Source organism: Rhinopithecus roxellana, chromosome 14, assembly GCF_007565055.1.
Source record: "Rhinopithecus roxellana isolate Shanxi Qingling chromosome 14, ASM756505v1, whole genome shotgun sequence".
Taxonomy (NCBI): Eukaryota; Metazoa; Chordata; class Mammalia; order Primates; family Cercopithecidae; genus Rhinopithecus; species Rhinopithecus roxellana.
This window is the reverse complement of record NC_044562.1, coordinates 130,185,821-130,202,564: the sequence shown is the minus strand read 5'-3', so window position 1 is coordinate 130,202,564 and position 16,744 is coordinate 130,185,821. Positions and strand designations below refer to the sequence as shown.

General features: G+C 40.4%; 1 protein-coding gene across 1 annotated transcript in view; it reads right to left on the bottom strand.

The window, feature by feature from the left end:
* The window catches only part of LOC104673357 (thrombospondin type-1 domain-containing protein 7B-like), a 327,106-nt gene extending 314,869 nt beyond the window's left edge, over nucleotides 1–12,237 (bottom strand). Inside the window, exon 1 of the mRNA XM_030916127.1 lies at nucleotides 11,949–12,237. Within this exon, the coding sequence (XP_030771987.1) occupies nucleotides 11,949–12,237 (289 nt within the window). The remainder of the gene's footprint in view (nucleotides 1–11,948) is intronic.
* Between the last annotated feature and the right edge of the window lie 4,507 nt (nucleotides 12,238–16,744).

The window sequence follows — 16,744 nt, the reverse complement described above, 5'->3', positions numbered from 1 at the left end:
ATGATCTCAGCTCACTACAACCTCTGCTTCCCAGGTTCAAGTGATTCTCCTGCCTAGGCCTCCCAATAGATGGGAATACAGGCACATGCTACCATGCCCGGCTAATTTTTGTGCTTTTAATAGAGACGGGGTTTCACTATGTTGGCCAGACTAGTCTCAAACCCCGACCTTGTGATCTGCCCGCCTTAGCCTCCCAAAGTGCTGGGATTACAGGCATGAGCCACCGTACCTGGCCTGTTCTTTAAAAAGATTAAAAAAAATTGATAAACCACTAGCTGAACAAACCAAGAAGAAAGAAGATTCAAATAAACATAATCAGAAATGAAAAAGGGACATAACAACGATACCACAGAAATACAAAAGATCCAGAGACTATTAAGAAAAACTATATGCTCACAAATGAGAAAACTGACAGAAAATGGATTAATTCCTGAAACATACAACCTCCCAAAATGAAACCAAGAACAAACAGAAATCCTGAACAGACCAATAAGAAATAGTGAGTTTGAAGCAGTAATATAAAGTCTCCCAACAACAACAAAAAGCCCAGGATCATATGGATTCACAGATGAGTTTCACCAAACATATGAAGAACTGATATTAATCCTCCTGAATACAACGACAACAACAACAACACACACCCCACAACACGCTACAAATATCCCTGGTGAACATAGATGCAAAAATCCTCATCAAAATGCAAGCAAACAAATCCAATATCACATCAAAAAATACACCACGATCAAGTGGGTTTCTTGCTAGAGATGCAACAATGGTTCATATGCAAATCAACAAATATAATACAGCACATAAACAGAATTTAAGACAAAAACCATTTGATCATCTCAATAGACAGAAATAACATTTGATAAATCCAGCATCCCTTTATAATAAAAACTCTCAACACATTAGGCACAGAAGGAACATAACCTCAAAATAACAAAGACCATGTATGACAAACTGACAGCTAACATCATACTAAATGGGGAAGAGTTAAAAGCATTTCCTCGGCCGGGCGCGGTGGCTCAAGCCTGTAATCCCAGCACTTTGGGAGGCCGAGGCGGGCGGATCACAAGGTCAGGAGGTCGAGACCATCCTGGCTAACACAGTGAAACCCCGTCTCCACTTAAAAAATACAAAAAATTAGCCGGGCGAGATGGCGGGCGCCTGTAGTCCCAGCTACTCGGGAGGCTGAGGCAGGAGAATGGCGGGAACCCGGGAGGCGGAGCTTGCAGTGAGCTGAGATCCGGCCACTGCACTCCAGCCTGGGCGACAGAGCGAGACTCCGTCTCAAAAAAAAAAAAAAAAAAGCATTTCCTCTAAGAACTAGAACAAGACAAGGATATCCACTTTTACTACTTTTATTCAATGTAGTACTGCAAGTCCTAGACAGAGAAATCAGGCAAGACAAAAAAATGAAAGGCATCCAAATTGAAAAAGATGTCAAATTGTTTCTCTTTGCAGATGACATGATTTTTTATTTAGAAAAACATAAAGATTCCATTAAAAATCTTAGATCTGATATATAAATTTAGTGAAGTTGTAGAATATAAAATCAATATACAGAAATCAGTAGCATTTCTATACACCAATAATGAACTGGCTGAAACATAATCAAGAAGGCAATCCTATTTATAATTCCTACCAAAAATCTAAAAATAAATTTAACCAAGGAGGTGAACTACCTCTATAAGAAAAACTACAAAACAATGATGACAGAAACTGAAGAGAACACAAATGGAAAGACATCCCATGCTCACGACCAAAAGAATTAATATTGTAAGACTGACCACACTACCCAAAGCAATCTGCTGATTCAATGCAATCTCTATCAAAATACCAATGTCATTTTTTTCACAGAAATAGAAAGGGTAATCCTAAAATTTGTGTGGATCTCAAAGAGCCGGTTTAGCCAAAGCAATCCTGAGTAAAAAGAACAAAGCTGGAGGCATCACACTACTAGACTTCAAAACCCCAAACATCATCTCATTGGTTTAAAAACAGAAACACACAGTAATGAAACAGAATAGAGAATCTAGAAATAAGTTCATGTATTTACAGCCAATAGATTTTTGACAAAGGTACTAATAACATACATTGGTGAAAAGAAACCTGTTTTAACAAATGGTGCTGGACAACTGAATATTCACATATAGATGAATAAAAATAGACATTGTGTCTCTCACCATGTACAAAAAGCAACTCAAAATTGTTTAAAACCTAAGCATAAGATGCAAAAGTATAAAAATTCTAGATGAAAACTGAGCGAAAACTTTACTGGACATTGGTCTAGGCAAAGATTTTATGTATAAGACCTCAAAAGCACGAACAGGAAAAATGAAAATAAATGGGACTATATTAAGATAAAAAGTTTCTGCACAGCAAAGAAAACAATCAAGAGTGAAGAGACAGCCTGTTGAATGGAAGCAAATATTTGCAAACTATCCATCTGACAAGAGACTAATATCCAGAATATAGAAGGAACTCAAAACAACTGAACAGCAAAAAAAAAAAAAAAAAAAAAAAAAAAAAAAAAAAATCACATTAAGAAATGGGCAAACTATCTGAATGGACATTTCTCAAATGAAGACAAACAATTGTCCAAGAGGTATATTGAAAAATAGTTAACATCATTTGTCATTAGGGAAATTCAAAGCCACAATGAGATATCATCTTATGCTAGTTAGAAAAAAATAGTGTGTGTATATATATATATATACACACACATATATATACATTATTTTGTCATATATATATATATGACAGATATGTGGTGAGATCCTGGTTGAGGGTACAGAGAAGAGGGAACTCTTATACACTGTTAGTGGTAATGTAAATTAGCAGAGCCACTAAGGAAAATAGTATGGCGATTTCTCAAAAAGCTAAAAATACTGTATGACCTAGAAATTCCATTATTGGGTATTTATCCAAAGGATAGAAAATCAGTATATCACCTCTATGTTTACTGCAGCCCCCATATTTATTGATGCAATATTCACAATTGCAAAGATATGGAATCAACATAAGTACATCAATGAATAATGGATAAAGAAAACGTGGTATATACACACAATAGAATACTGCTCACTCATAAAAATATAATTAAATCTTCTCATTTGCGCAACATGGTTGGAACTGAAGGTCATTATGTTAAGTGAAATAAGCCAAGTGCAGAAAGACAAATAATGCATTTTCCTACTGATGTAGGTGCTAAGTTGATCTTATGGAGGTACGGAGCAGAATGAGAGTTACCAGAGGATGGGAAGGATATGTGTGGGGGTGAGGAGGATGGAGAGAGGTTGGTTAATGGGTACAAACATACAGTTAGATAGGAGGGAGTTCTAATGTTTGATAAGAGACTAGGGCAACTATAGTTAATAATAATATTTTCTATATTTCAAAATAGCTGGAAGACAGGACTTGAAATGTTCCTGATATATAGAAATGATAAATACTTGAAGTGATATATACCCTGACTCAATCATTACACATTCTCTCTATATAAAGCAAAGTATCATATGTACCCCACAAAAAATGTACAGAAATTATATATCAATAAAAAAACTGAAAAAGAATTAAGGGTGATTCTCCTTTTTTTTTTTTTTTTTTTTTAACTGTTACTTTGGTTAAGTAATATAAATTAAGACTCAATGAACTCATCCATGAAATGGGAATAATAATACCTACCGTGCAGGATAAACTGATACAGATAAATTGCTTTGCAAAAAACTGAGCACTTAGTACATTAGTACATGAGCCCTGGGAAGTATGTACTATTATGAAAAAGTCTATTGAAAATGAAATTTAAGAAATGGTAGGAACAAAGCATTTACTATCATCTGTCTTGGTTCTTGGCTCAGGAAGAATTTCCAAATTCCATTAAAGCCTCTTGGGCCCTAAACATATTACTAGAGCCTCTCTTACATGATAATGTTGAGGTTAGCAGTCTGCTGTGAACAATTACAAATGTGTTGTGTGTGTGTGTGTGTGTGTGCGTATACACACATATACGTATCAGTAATCTGGCTTCTGGGAGGCCACAGTGGTGTCAGTGACAGGCAGGTAGAGAGATAACAGTAGTACAATATTATAGTTTTCATAATGGTGATAAGTAATGGGAAACCTGGCACAGAAGGGAAGAGTACACACTTCCATCTTGAATGAAAGGGATGTGTAATGGATAGGTAGAAAAAAATATGCCATTACAGAGAATTTATCTGTCAGACATCTGCTATTTAGTTGTACAAGTCCTGGGTCCTTCAGATCATAGCAAATCATTCTCAGGACACAATCTTAAAAAAAAAGATTTCTTTTTTGGTTCTTTCTGTTATTTTAAGTACTATAATATACTATTGGGAAAGGTCTTTCCATTAGGATGGGGAAGACATTTATATACTTCTGACCTTTCTTGTTGTATATTTTTACCTGTAATGAGTTAAAGGGAGGGGCAATGTAATGCTTAATTATATTTCATTTATTTAACTTGGAATATTGTTGTCTTTACTGGAGGAAAATTGTACTCCTAGGTAAAATTATTCCAAATAGCTCTATAAGGATCTCATTATTGGGTATTGTTTGAAATTTAGCTATCTTAAGCTCTGGGCAGAAAGCCCTCTGAGAAACTGCCTGGGGCAGCTGAGTATTCTTGTTAGGGAATGATGGAGAAGTAGGTGTTTGAGGTAAGCCACTCAGACAAGAGCATTCAAATGAGAGCAGTCACCTGGCAAGTGGGTGTGTCAGGGTGACCTGGAACCCTCCAAAAATCTCCTTGATGACTGAGGCCACACATTCCTATGCAAAGTATCTAACAAGCTACATAACACAGAGAACCGAGTTCAGCTACTTCATCTTTTTCTTAATTGCTACACAGGATGAGCCTTGGGAGAAAGGTGCCCAAAAGGGGAGGTCAGAGTGGAGGGAATAGTCATTGATTGCTTTCCCTTGTTACCTGATTCTTTTAAATTCTAGCAGCATGAAAAAGAATACCCTGGCACAAATGTAACATTATCTAAAAACTTAGCAAAAGAAACAAAGCAAGGATCTGTATGAATTCTCAGTGTGTCTCATAGTTAATTTTTTAAAAAGAATTGCTGTTAACGGTAGGATAGTCAGGCAGCCCTCTTAAGCTTAAATGATGTCTCAAATCAGCAGATTATTAACTGTTACCAAATGACTGGTCTTTTTGCCCTGTATCACCTCTAAACTTTGATAGTCAGACATGCAGTGATAAGTTTTGCTTCTTTTCAATTATGATATGAAGAGGGCAGGGGTTACTGGCCTTACGATAAGAAATTATAATGTTCTCCCTGGAAAAACCATAAAAGGCTGGAGCTTGCTACTTCAGATCATCACCTTCACCAAGGACACTGAAATTACTTTCCTGAAGTTGATTCTGACCAGAGTTCAACTCTAATAGTTAAAGAAAAAGGATAGAAAGAATTTATTTCAAGAGGTCATAATTTCCAGGAAATGGGGGGTGACATTCTTGAAAAATTGAGGACCTCTACCTATGAAGCTTTCTGTCCTGCAATAGCAGAGGACCTCAGTTCAGCTGCATGGCTCAATTTACATGCATATCAAGGTGCTGAGAGAGTGGGAAGCAATCGCTCAGCTAAACCAATATTCCTACAATGTGTTCTATATGTCAGGCCCTGCACTAGTGGCCTAAGATACACAGATGAAAGAAACAGAAATAAAATTCCACTACACTCAGAAGGCTGCAAGAGCACAGTACTGGGACCTCGAGCATCAGCCAGTCAGTGGAACCTTTCTGGGAGGAATGATGCATAAATGCTGCACAGGACATGTCCCTTGAAAACAGCATGAGTTTGGCCAGGGACTTGGAACACTGTGAAAGCTGTGCAGAGAAACAAGCAATGTGACAGACTTGTTTCCTGCTCATGCTACTGACTTCAGTAGGAACTTCTAAATTCCCCTTTGATAAGACTTACCATATGTATAATTGCATGTTCAGTGTCTAATTTAATGACACTACATCAGGCTGCCCACATGTGTGGAAATCATGGTTAAAATATAAGTGGAGGTAAGAACCACAAATCCAAAGAGTTAAAGGTTATAATCGAAATTTTAAAAGGTGTAATAAATTAGTTCTATTTCTGCACCTTCACAAATACACCTTCATAATGACTTGAAACCAAGATTTCATTAAAGAATTCTGGGATGACTTGGAGTTTCAGGCTGGAATATGGTGGCAGGAGGTCTCTGGTCTTACTCCTTCTCTTCTCACTCCCAGCTTGATTCTGTTCCAGAATAGACTTTCTTGCATATGTGTGTGGAAACTGAAGTCAATCCTCCAATGCTCAAGTCACAAATTGGCCACCTTTTGTCCACTCCATGGCTTAAGATATACACATACGCAGTGTAAGCTTTCCTTAGAAGTTAAGACTCAGAGTAGAGGCCCCTGCAAACCCTAGAAGCTGGATCAAGACCATTGGGCAGAAGTTCCAAGGTGCCGAGTACTGGGGAGAGTATACACAGGTGGCTGAGTGGAGGAGCATGGGCTCTGGTGAGGTTCTCATCTGCCTCATAGATTTCTTGCCCAAAAATGAAGCACAGCAAGAAGGCCAGAGCAGGGGCATGGAGGCCAGGGCTGGTGCCCTCTTGCTGAATCTAAGGTCAGAACTACACCCTATTGCGATTATTTCATCATGGATTGATACAATCTTCCTTAAGAGCTCCCAACTAGGTAATCACGAAAGGTAAAAATGGCAATTAACACTAGCTCAGTTTCGACCATTTTAATTAGTTTCTTTCTTGTTAAAATATTTCTTTTCAGGTAAATGTGCAATCTCTCTCTTTTAGTGACTTCCCTTCTTCTCCCAAGATGGCACCTGGGCGTCTGTTGCAGCCAGCAGGGGCCTTGGCTCTGCAGGAAAATTCTTTGAAGCTCCCTGGGTCTTTACTATCCTCTGAAATAAGAGTGGCTGGAGTCCACCTGGTGACTGCTTGCCCTGGTGATATACATTGCTGAAGTCTCAGGCTGACGAACTCCAGATCCGTTTCTCAACAGGTGCCTCATCCTCCAGCTGAGGAGATCTCACCCCACCTTGGCACCTGCTGGGGAGAACTAGCTTGCAAGGGCCATATGATGAGTGGCCCAGCAGTTCCAGGGTAGGATCTTCTGCTAAGCCGGCCAGCCAGCACCATCAGCTACCACATCCTCCTAGGGCATGGCATGGGGAAACTTCTGGAGACTCTCTCTCCAGAGGGAGAACTCAGGGAGCACCTGAAAAGGCATTAAGTCCCTCCTTCTGCCAAGTCACTCCAGGACACAACTGTAAGATGACACGGCCCATGCCATGTTGGGAGTGGGGCCCCTGTAGAGCATCTCTTCTCAAGATTCTAAACAGGAGATTGAGCAGACCCATCCTCCACCTCTAGAACATAAGTCTGAGTCAGGGGAAGCCTTGGTTCATATTCCTTCTGTGTCACTTCCTTTCCCTACCCCAGTCTCTTTCCTGATCGCTTCCTTTACCTATGCTGGCAGAAAGAGGAGAATTTTAATCCCTTCTGTCTGACAGGGACTTCCCTGGAATTACATCTCTCTCCCTCCTGAAATGGCATTTACCTTGTCCCTTTCTGTGAGGTTATAATGACAGACAGGTTGCAGAGAAAGAAATCTGATTGAATTAAGAATATCAATTAAGAAACATTTAAAAAAATATGAAGCCTGAGATCCATATGCTTTACCATGAGCTGAGTCCCAGGAGAGCTAAGCCTGTGACTGGCTTGTGTCCTGAGGTATCTCCTTATAAGTTCCTGAGACACATTAGGATTCTGCTAAATAGAGTTGTTGGAGTCTTTGAAGCCCACCTTGGAGCAGGTGGCAGAGGGTGTTTGTTCACCACATGCCTGCAGAGCAAAGCTAGGTATCAGGTGCCGAAGGACTTGGATGCTCTGCTGGAAAGCTCAATGCCCTTGGTCCTTTTGTATAAAGTCCCATGAGATTTTTTTTTTAAATGCTTATTTGTTTCAAGGGTATATTAGTTTCCTGTTGCTGCTGTAATAATACACAAATTGAGTGGTTTAAAAGAACATAAATGTATTTGTTTACGATTCTGGGGGCCAGAAATTCAAAATCAGTTTTGCCAGGTGTCAGGTTCTAACTGAGGTCTGAGGGTGTTGGTGTGCAAGTGGCAGGGAGCTGGAAAAACACTTGAGAAATCGTAGACAGTTTTGACATGGTTTTACTCTCTCTCTGGGCACAAGCAAGCTTGGGCATGTCCCTGGGTATGACCCATGGATGCAAGCCGTATGTGCAGTGTTAGCAGGGTAATTACACATTTTACAGACAGTAGTGGCTCTGAGTCAAGCACGAGCTCATGTGGGTGATTGCCTAATGCATCTTAAATGGCATGGTTACATAATGTGCAGAGTTGTGCACCTGCACTCCAACCTCGCTGAGTCATGCTGGACCAGATGTCTGCTTCGGCCTCTTCTTGACTGCAGCACATTCATTTTCCTTACATTCCATCCTTGGACACACAGGTCTGATGCATAGGCCTTATATTCCACCCCCTAGGCTGAGCGTTTTTATAGTGGGGAGATGTACCCACAGGGTGGAACCCTGGACCCAGAGGCCACAGCAGTAGTACAGGGAGCAATAACTCCAGGTTATGGCATGCAACCACCCCATGGTGACATTATCCCAGTGTTGCTTTATACATTAATCCAGGTTTTTATTTCCCTACCTTTAGGGGTGTTGGGACAGGCAACAACAGGTTACCATTTGTCCCATACCTGGTTGGAGGAGGTCATCCTTCCACCTATAGGTCTTGCTACATGGCTTGGCCCCACATGGATTGGTGACCGACTAGCCACTTCTGTATTTTCCAGGTAGTTCACCACAAGGTCAAGCCTTGTTAGAACATCCAGCTGTTGGTACAGATTACCATAGGTGTCGCTTCCTTGGTGATCACCATCTATGCTGCTCTAAGTTCAGCCCATTGGCTACTCTATCCACACCCACTATCAAACCATATAGTGTCAGTACTAGGCTCGACTTCAACAGAAGTCCAGGCAGCAGCAGCAGCACTCTGGCTAGACCCATCCATATACCATGCCCCATCGAGAATGGGGGGATGCCTTTCCTTAGGACTACAGATCCCTAGACCTCTTGCAACATTGCTCCTAAGGGGTTTGTACTCAGTGTACTCTGCTGTTCTAAGTAGGTGACCCACTTTGCTAAAGTGGATGTCTGCACCATCCCAGTCCAGGGGATTGTTATGCATGAACGCACTCATCCCACTATCAGGTAAGTCGTCTGCATGATGACTGCAGCCCATCCTGCCATACTCTCACAAGCCTGAAGGGTGGCATATATAGCTGCTAGCTGTTTCTCTATCAAGGAATACTGGAGCTCAGCTCCCTTCCATAGTTGGGACCAAAAGCCTACTGGCATTCTCAAGTGCTCCGTGTGTTGCCACAGGCCCCAACCAAAACTGCCTGTGGTCACATGCACAAATGGGCACCCTGCTCAAATGGGCACTCCTGGTCAACTACCCATAGGGCTTGTGCCTACTGAATAGCCCACTTGGCTGCCAGGAAGGCAGTCTCAGCTGCATCATCCCAATCTCAGGAAAGAAGAATGTTGCCACTTCTAAATCTGCAAGAGAATCAGAGGTTAACATAACATTTTCAACAAGACCATGACATATGGTGGGGCTAGGCATATAGCCCTGCGGCAACACTGTGAAAGTCCATTGTAGCCCCCCATGAAAACAAACTGTTCCTGGCTCTCTAGAAAAAAAAAATGCATTAGCCAAGTCCACCACATAGTGGTACTGTCCTAAATCCATCATAAGCGGTCCATCAAGTTCATGATAGACAGCACAGCTGTCAAGCTGTGTAAAACATCCACCCCCAGAAGATACCTGCATGGATGTCTACCAGTGCCAGCACTTGCTGTACGTTGGTGGGGGACCCGTGGATTGCTCATTTTACACGTGGCCTCCAGTCGTCCAGTGGCACGAGCGCCTCGGCCAGTTCCCTCATCAAACAGAAAAGGCTTTACACCCCTGCCTGGCTGCAGCACATAGTCTTTGAGCTGAAGTGCCTGGATGGGACTGGGTCACACAGCAATGTCCTTTACTCACTTGGGCATTTTCTGGAATTGCTGTTTCAAAGACAACTGTCTCCACAAAGTTAAGAGTATTTCATTGGGCTGCTTACTGATTTTCTCTCAGTCAGCCCCAGCCAAAATCAAACCTATCCACATCTGTGAGTGTGTCACTCACTGAGGCCCCATTTTCTCTCATTGGGGAGGCCCCTGCAGGTAGGGCATCTTCACCTTCTTTACAGCATGGACCTCTTGGTACTGCTGATGGTCTCCAGGCTTGCATTCACAGTAGCCTCTAATTCTTTTTCCAAGCTCTATAGCCGGGCCTCCAGTCACCCCACCTGCACCTGGAGGTTCCCATTCACAGAAGCTTCTAACTCTTTTTTTGAGCTATGTAGCCAGACATCCAGGTGACCTGCCTGCATCTGGAGGGTCCTTACCTCTGCTGCATCCCTCAGGGACTGGGTGTGTACTTCTCACAGTGTCGTCAAAAATGCCCATCCAACTCTGCTGGCAAAGGCTCATTCCTAATTGGTGCTCTGTGCTTCCAGCTGCTTCAGCACCTTTTCCAAGCTTGCAGGGGACCCATTTACTGCCACCCAGGTTTCCACCAGGGCCCATCTGAGCAGTATATCTGCCACCGGGTACCACAATCCATGTTGCAGCCACGTGGCTGACCCAGAATCAGTGGGGACTGAAGGCTCACTCACTCTGAAATCATGTTTGTGACACCAATTGTCAGGTTCTAACTGAGGTCTGAGGAGAGTCAAAGAGTGAGTGTCAGGTAGTTGGAAAAACACTTGAGGAATCGTAGACAGTTTTGACATGGTTTTACTCTCTCTCTGGGTGTGAGTGAGCCTGGATACCCCCTGGGGCACGAGCCATGGGCACCAGCCATATGTACAGCATTAACAGGGTAATTATACCTTTTACAGACAATAGTGACGCCAAGCCAAGCACGAGCTCACGTGGGTGATCACCTAATGCACCTCACATGGTGTGGTTACATAATGTGTGGAGTTGTATGCCTGTGTTCCAACTCACTGAGTCATGCTGCACTGGATGTCTGCCTGGGCTTGTTCTTGACCGCAGCACATGCATTTTTCCTTACACCAGGCTAATGCCAAGGTGGCAGTAGGTTGGGTTCCTTCTGGAGGCTCTAGGAGAGAATCTGTTATCTCATGCTACTCAGCTTCAAGAGCTGCCTATACCCCTCACACAGAGCCCCTTCCTCCCTCTTCAAGGCCAGCAGGGGAGTGTATTCACTTCCCTTTCCATCTGTCTCTCTGCTTCTATAAAGTCGCTTCCATTCATCCAACTATTGTGGTTCAATTGTTTGCTTATGAATAAATGAAGATAAAAACATTCTCAGAAGACTACTGGTATTGAGAAGGGAGTAGGAACAGCTAGAAGGAAGAGAGTCCTATGTCCTGAAAAGAAGACTAACTCTATGCTCTCTTTTAACCAAATGCAGTCTTGACCTCCCAGGTTCAAGCAATTCTCCCAGTGAGTAGCTGGAACTAGAGTTGTGCACCACCATGCGTGGCTATTTTTTTTTTTTTTTTCTATTTTTCGTAGAGATGAGTTATCACTTTTTTGCTCAGGCTGGTCTCAAACTTCTGGTCTCAAGTGATCCTCTCGGCCTCCAAAAGTGCTGGCTTTACAGGTGTGAGCCACTGTGCCTGGCCCAAATGTATCTTGTTGACTCTACAATGGACACATGTGCTCTAAACTGTCTACCAGAAGCAATGGCAGCCCTGGGCTGCTCCCATATTCCACCTGAAGCTTAAGAGCCAAGAACTACCTGAGTTAGGACATGCATTGGTATTGTCAATGGGATGCTGTTTGCAACAGAGTCTTCCCAGCTTACCTGTGCAACTATTACTTGGGCCGCAGCGAGGAGGACGAATTGCTTTCATCTTCTCACCAGGTAAAGAGCTGGTGTGGGGCAGGGCAAGAGCCCTAGTAGCATAGGAGGAACAGGGAAGGTGGACAGCTAGCATTAGCATTTTCCAGGCAAAGAGACAGGCAACCCTGGCTAAATTCCTCATTAGAGGATCAAACTCCAGCCCTTTCCCCTGGACTTTAATCACTAGAGCTTCACAAACCAACCACTCTACATATTCATATCCTCTCAGAGGATGTTCTAGCAATCTCATTACTGTGGCACTGTGAGTAGAAGAGATCTTTTACTTGCTATTATACAAAGAAATCTATTTGGAAGTTAAAGCCAGTTCTTGCCATACCCCAAGTGCTTTCCTTCTCCCCTTGCATTTGATCTCTCCCTGTGCTGCACTCAGTTTGTGGGAGCACAATATCTGGAGGATCCATTCTTCAAAACCAATGTTTGAGGAAAGTGTGTACTTATGATTACATGCTGACTGACATATATGCAACTTTTGAGTGGGAACAGCATGAGTTGTGGAAATTGAATTAAACAATAAACTCATAATTGCTTGTTAGGGTGCTTTAATTGACTCGTAAGTACCATATGCGAAGCTGCGTGGCTGCAGGAGCCCAATTATAAGCTTGCTTATGGAAAGATACAACTTATTTTGCACGTTGGAAACATATTCTCCAATTACTGTTGCCTCAAAAAAAAGTGAATTTGTAAATAAATAAATGCTTAGTAAGCTAGTAATATATACTTAGTCCCTAGGTAACCTGGAAACATTTTATTTAGGTTCTAATACAAGACCAGAAAATGCTGAGTTGAAAAATGCTCCTTCACTTTATTTCAAGGTGTTTGTTGAGCCCTGTAGCCCTCTGTGTTCCTAGCTAAACCAAGAAGTTACACAGATAGGGCTCTTGGCTTCAAGGGATCACTTATAAAGACTGACAAGAATAAGTATTTCAGAAAAAAATGGATAAAATAAAATCACAAACAATTCATAAATTAGATATAAAGAATAGCTAATATAAATGTGGGTCACAGAGGAGGGAGGAGAAACATCTTAAACTGTGGCTGACGATCTGTTGTGGCCAAGTCCAGAAGGGAATGCTAGGAATTGAGGTCAAGTTACTCAGCCGCAATTGGAAGCAAAATCATCAGGACCAGCTCTGGGCTTGGGGAGTGGTTGGGGGAGGTGGGAATCACAGGTGCTCCAAATTAACTTCCTAGACAAGTCAGGAAATCAGGCACTTCCAGATAAGTAGAGTGAAGACTTTCAAGAATGAGTGGTGAAAGACTAATTGTTGGGAATCCTAAGTCCAAGGAAGAAAGAAAAGTGTTAAATAGGACAAAATGTAACCCACAGATAATGCCTACGTGACAACAAGTGGTGTTGAACCCCAATAATCTCCATCAGCCATGATGAAACCACCCAAAATAAATATACAAGTACAAAAAGTAGCTTGCTTGTTAAGGAGGCTGGAGGACAAATTTCTTAATCCTCAGCTACTCCCTCCTGTAAACTGGACCAAATAAGTACACATTCTGAATAGAAACAGTGGATATGCTGGGCAAAGTCAGTTGCAAAAGAAGTTCCTTAGCCACTCCTTCCTTTTAGATTGCCTCTTTAAGTCTTTCCTTCTACAAAGAAATATTAAAACCTATATTGAAGAAAATCATCATAAATGTATATAAATTATATTCATCAAGACATTGGCTGGCAGCAGTCATTCTAAATTAAGACCTGACAGTGAATATGAAGGAGTTTTCATTGCAACCAGGCTTTTTTTTGTTTTTTGTTTTTTTTTTAAATAGATCAGTGATCCTCTCCCAGGTTTTACAACACCTTAGAGTGGCTCCTTTTATTTCAGTTGACTTTCTTCCATTAAAAATAATTCAGTGGGGAATGACTGCTAAGGAATATGGTGTTTCTTTTGGAAGTGATGAAAATGTTGTGAAATTAGTGTGATGGTTGTACAACTCTGTGAATATACTAAAAGTTATCAAATAGTACACTTTAAAGGTTGAATTTTGGCCGGGCATGGTGGCTCATGCCTGTAATTTTAGCACTTCAGGAGGCCGAGGTGGGCAGATCATGAGGTCAGGAGTTTGAGACCAGCCTGGCTAACATGGTGAAACCCTATCTCTACTAAAAACACAAAAATTAGCCAGGCATAGTGGTGCGTGCCTGTAATCCCAGCTACTCAGGAAGCTGAGATAGGAGAACTGCTTGAACCTGGGAGGCAGAGGATGCAGTGAGTCAAGATCGCACCACTACACTCCAGCCTGGGTGACAGAAGGAGACTGGCTCAAAAAAAAAAAAAAAAAAAAAAAAAAAAAAAAAAAAAAAAAAAAAAAAAAAGGTGAATTTTATCTCAACAAAGCTGCTGCAAAATTTCATAATTTAAATATGCTGAATTTTAAATAAATGTAATTTTTTAAACTGAGCTCAGACATTGTATCACAAAACAATGTCAATAAGATGCAGCTTTCCAGAAATCTTAGGAATCATAAGCATTTAGTACTTAGGAAAAAAAATGATTTTCCCAAAAGTTATGCTCTAAACCATTTATATTAACTTTTATAAATAAAAGCACATGCACAAATAATTAATATTTTGTCATTAATGCAGCTCTTTTCACATGCTTATGACCTTCAAAATTTTGTTTTTAAATTTTATCCTGCATTAACGACAAAATAGACATTCACCTAGACTTTCTGGGATGTCGTATTTACCAAATTAGAATTCTGCAGAACACTATCTGGAGGATACAGTCAGTTGATGAAACAGAACAGTAATATAAACAGAATTTTTTCCCTAAGAGGGCTCATAATCTATACGGAATACCCAATTTCCACCACATATGGAAAAAATGCACTAAATATATACATATCTATGAATCAATTACATTTTAGTGTATACAGAATATGTAAGCATTGAACGGTGATTAAAGTTAATTTCTTACCATGTTATAAAAATCTGTTCGGTAAGAAATCATGTAACTCCCCTTTTAAATGAGGTGTTCTTTTTCCTTCCTTCTTTCTACATCATGGCTTCATTAGAGGTGTAAACTAATGATGAGATGCTTTCTGATATTTCCAAGTCATTTTTCTCACTGCCACTAAAAAGGCATCAGACTAGAATCCTTCAGAAATATCTCCTGCATCAGAATTCTGTGTCTTATGCTGAATGAAGTCTTCAATTCAAATTGTATGAAAGTTTTTGGCATTTCTTTTATATATTTGGGAAAAAAATTTAGACATACTTCATTCTATAGACTATTGCCTACAACTATGCAATATTCTAGAAGCTTTGTGCTCCTTAAACCCCTATTTTATGTACATGTACAAGAGAAATGCATATTTGGCAGGTAGAAAGAATAAATATGCTAATTCACACACTGCATGTGTATGATTTATTCCACTTTTGAAGGAATATGGCAGTATTTACATAAGTTTCACCTGTATCTCTGCAAACAGCTGTTGTGCAACTAACTTCCAAATCAGAAGAAAAAAATGGGCTGCGTAATTTTTAACAGTTGCTCTGGGTTTGACAGATGGATGGTGCTTTAGTCACCTGCTGCACTTCACATAAAGGCACAGGGAAGAATTGGGCCAAATCACTGCAGCAGGTAATTATAGATTTTAAAACGGACTTATTCTTGAAGTATGAGAAGTAACATTCTTAAAAAGCCTGTGTACAACTGAGGTTCTAACTACATCTGCCACGAAATAGGCTATCAGGATAATGAATGCAGCATCATTTATTAGGAAGCTAAACTTTGTGTCATATAATCATTCTAGAAACTAACTAAGTAACAAATGGAATGTGAAACACGAATTTAGAAATAATTTGCTGTTCTCCCATGAAAAACAACTGCAAAGATCCAGGATATTAATTATCTCATTGCTATAGAGAAACAATAAATTAGCACAGTATCCACATTTTTTTCCCCACTTGCCAAAGTATATTCTACATTTTCTTGTGGATCTGGCTACTTAAAACATCTTCTGAGGAACTTTCCTTTCTCTAAAATGGATTTCCTTTTTGTAGATCACTATGAGTAGTCATGCTTTGCATGGGATCATAATCACCATTATTTTAATACATTGTCTGTTATGTACAAAGCTGATGCTATGTCAAGAAGGCATTTGTTTTCATTTTGTCTGCTCTCCTCCTCCATAGACTCTCCCAAGGTGCTGCTGAAATTATGTTTATTCATCCTGATATCTTCTTTGGTTTCTCTAGAGACCATGCATTTGCTACATTCTTTACAAAAAACAAATTTGTTACAGTTTAATTCTGTTCTAGAATCTCAAACTTGATAAAATTCTATTATAAAAGTCTGAGTAATGGTGGATTCACAGGATCATTTTGTAGTCCTTATATACTATATATATTCATTAGTCATATACCTTCGTGTCTCGCACGAGACTTTTTAATGAGAACAACTCACTTCATATAATATGCAGATGGATTCCTGAAAAGTTGTATGCAAGAAACATGAAGGAAATGACTTTATTTTAGTGCAGTAGGGAAGCCTGCTATTGAAATGCTTTCCATCCAGAATAACGGTATTTAACCTCAAAGATTCATTTATCAATGTAAACAACCAATGTTGTGCTTATGTGAAATTGAATTTGCTTAAAGTGATATATATTTCAATACCAAATGACCTCTGCTTTTTTGTGTACAGTGCTTTTTTTTTTTAATATGTTAAAATTAGCTAAGTGTAAAACTGCCTTCCAATGTCTCATGAGTTATAACTTCTTTA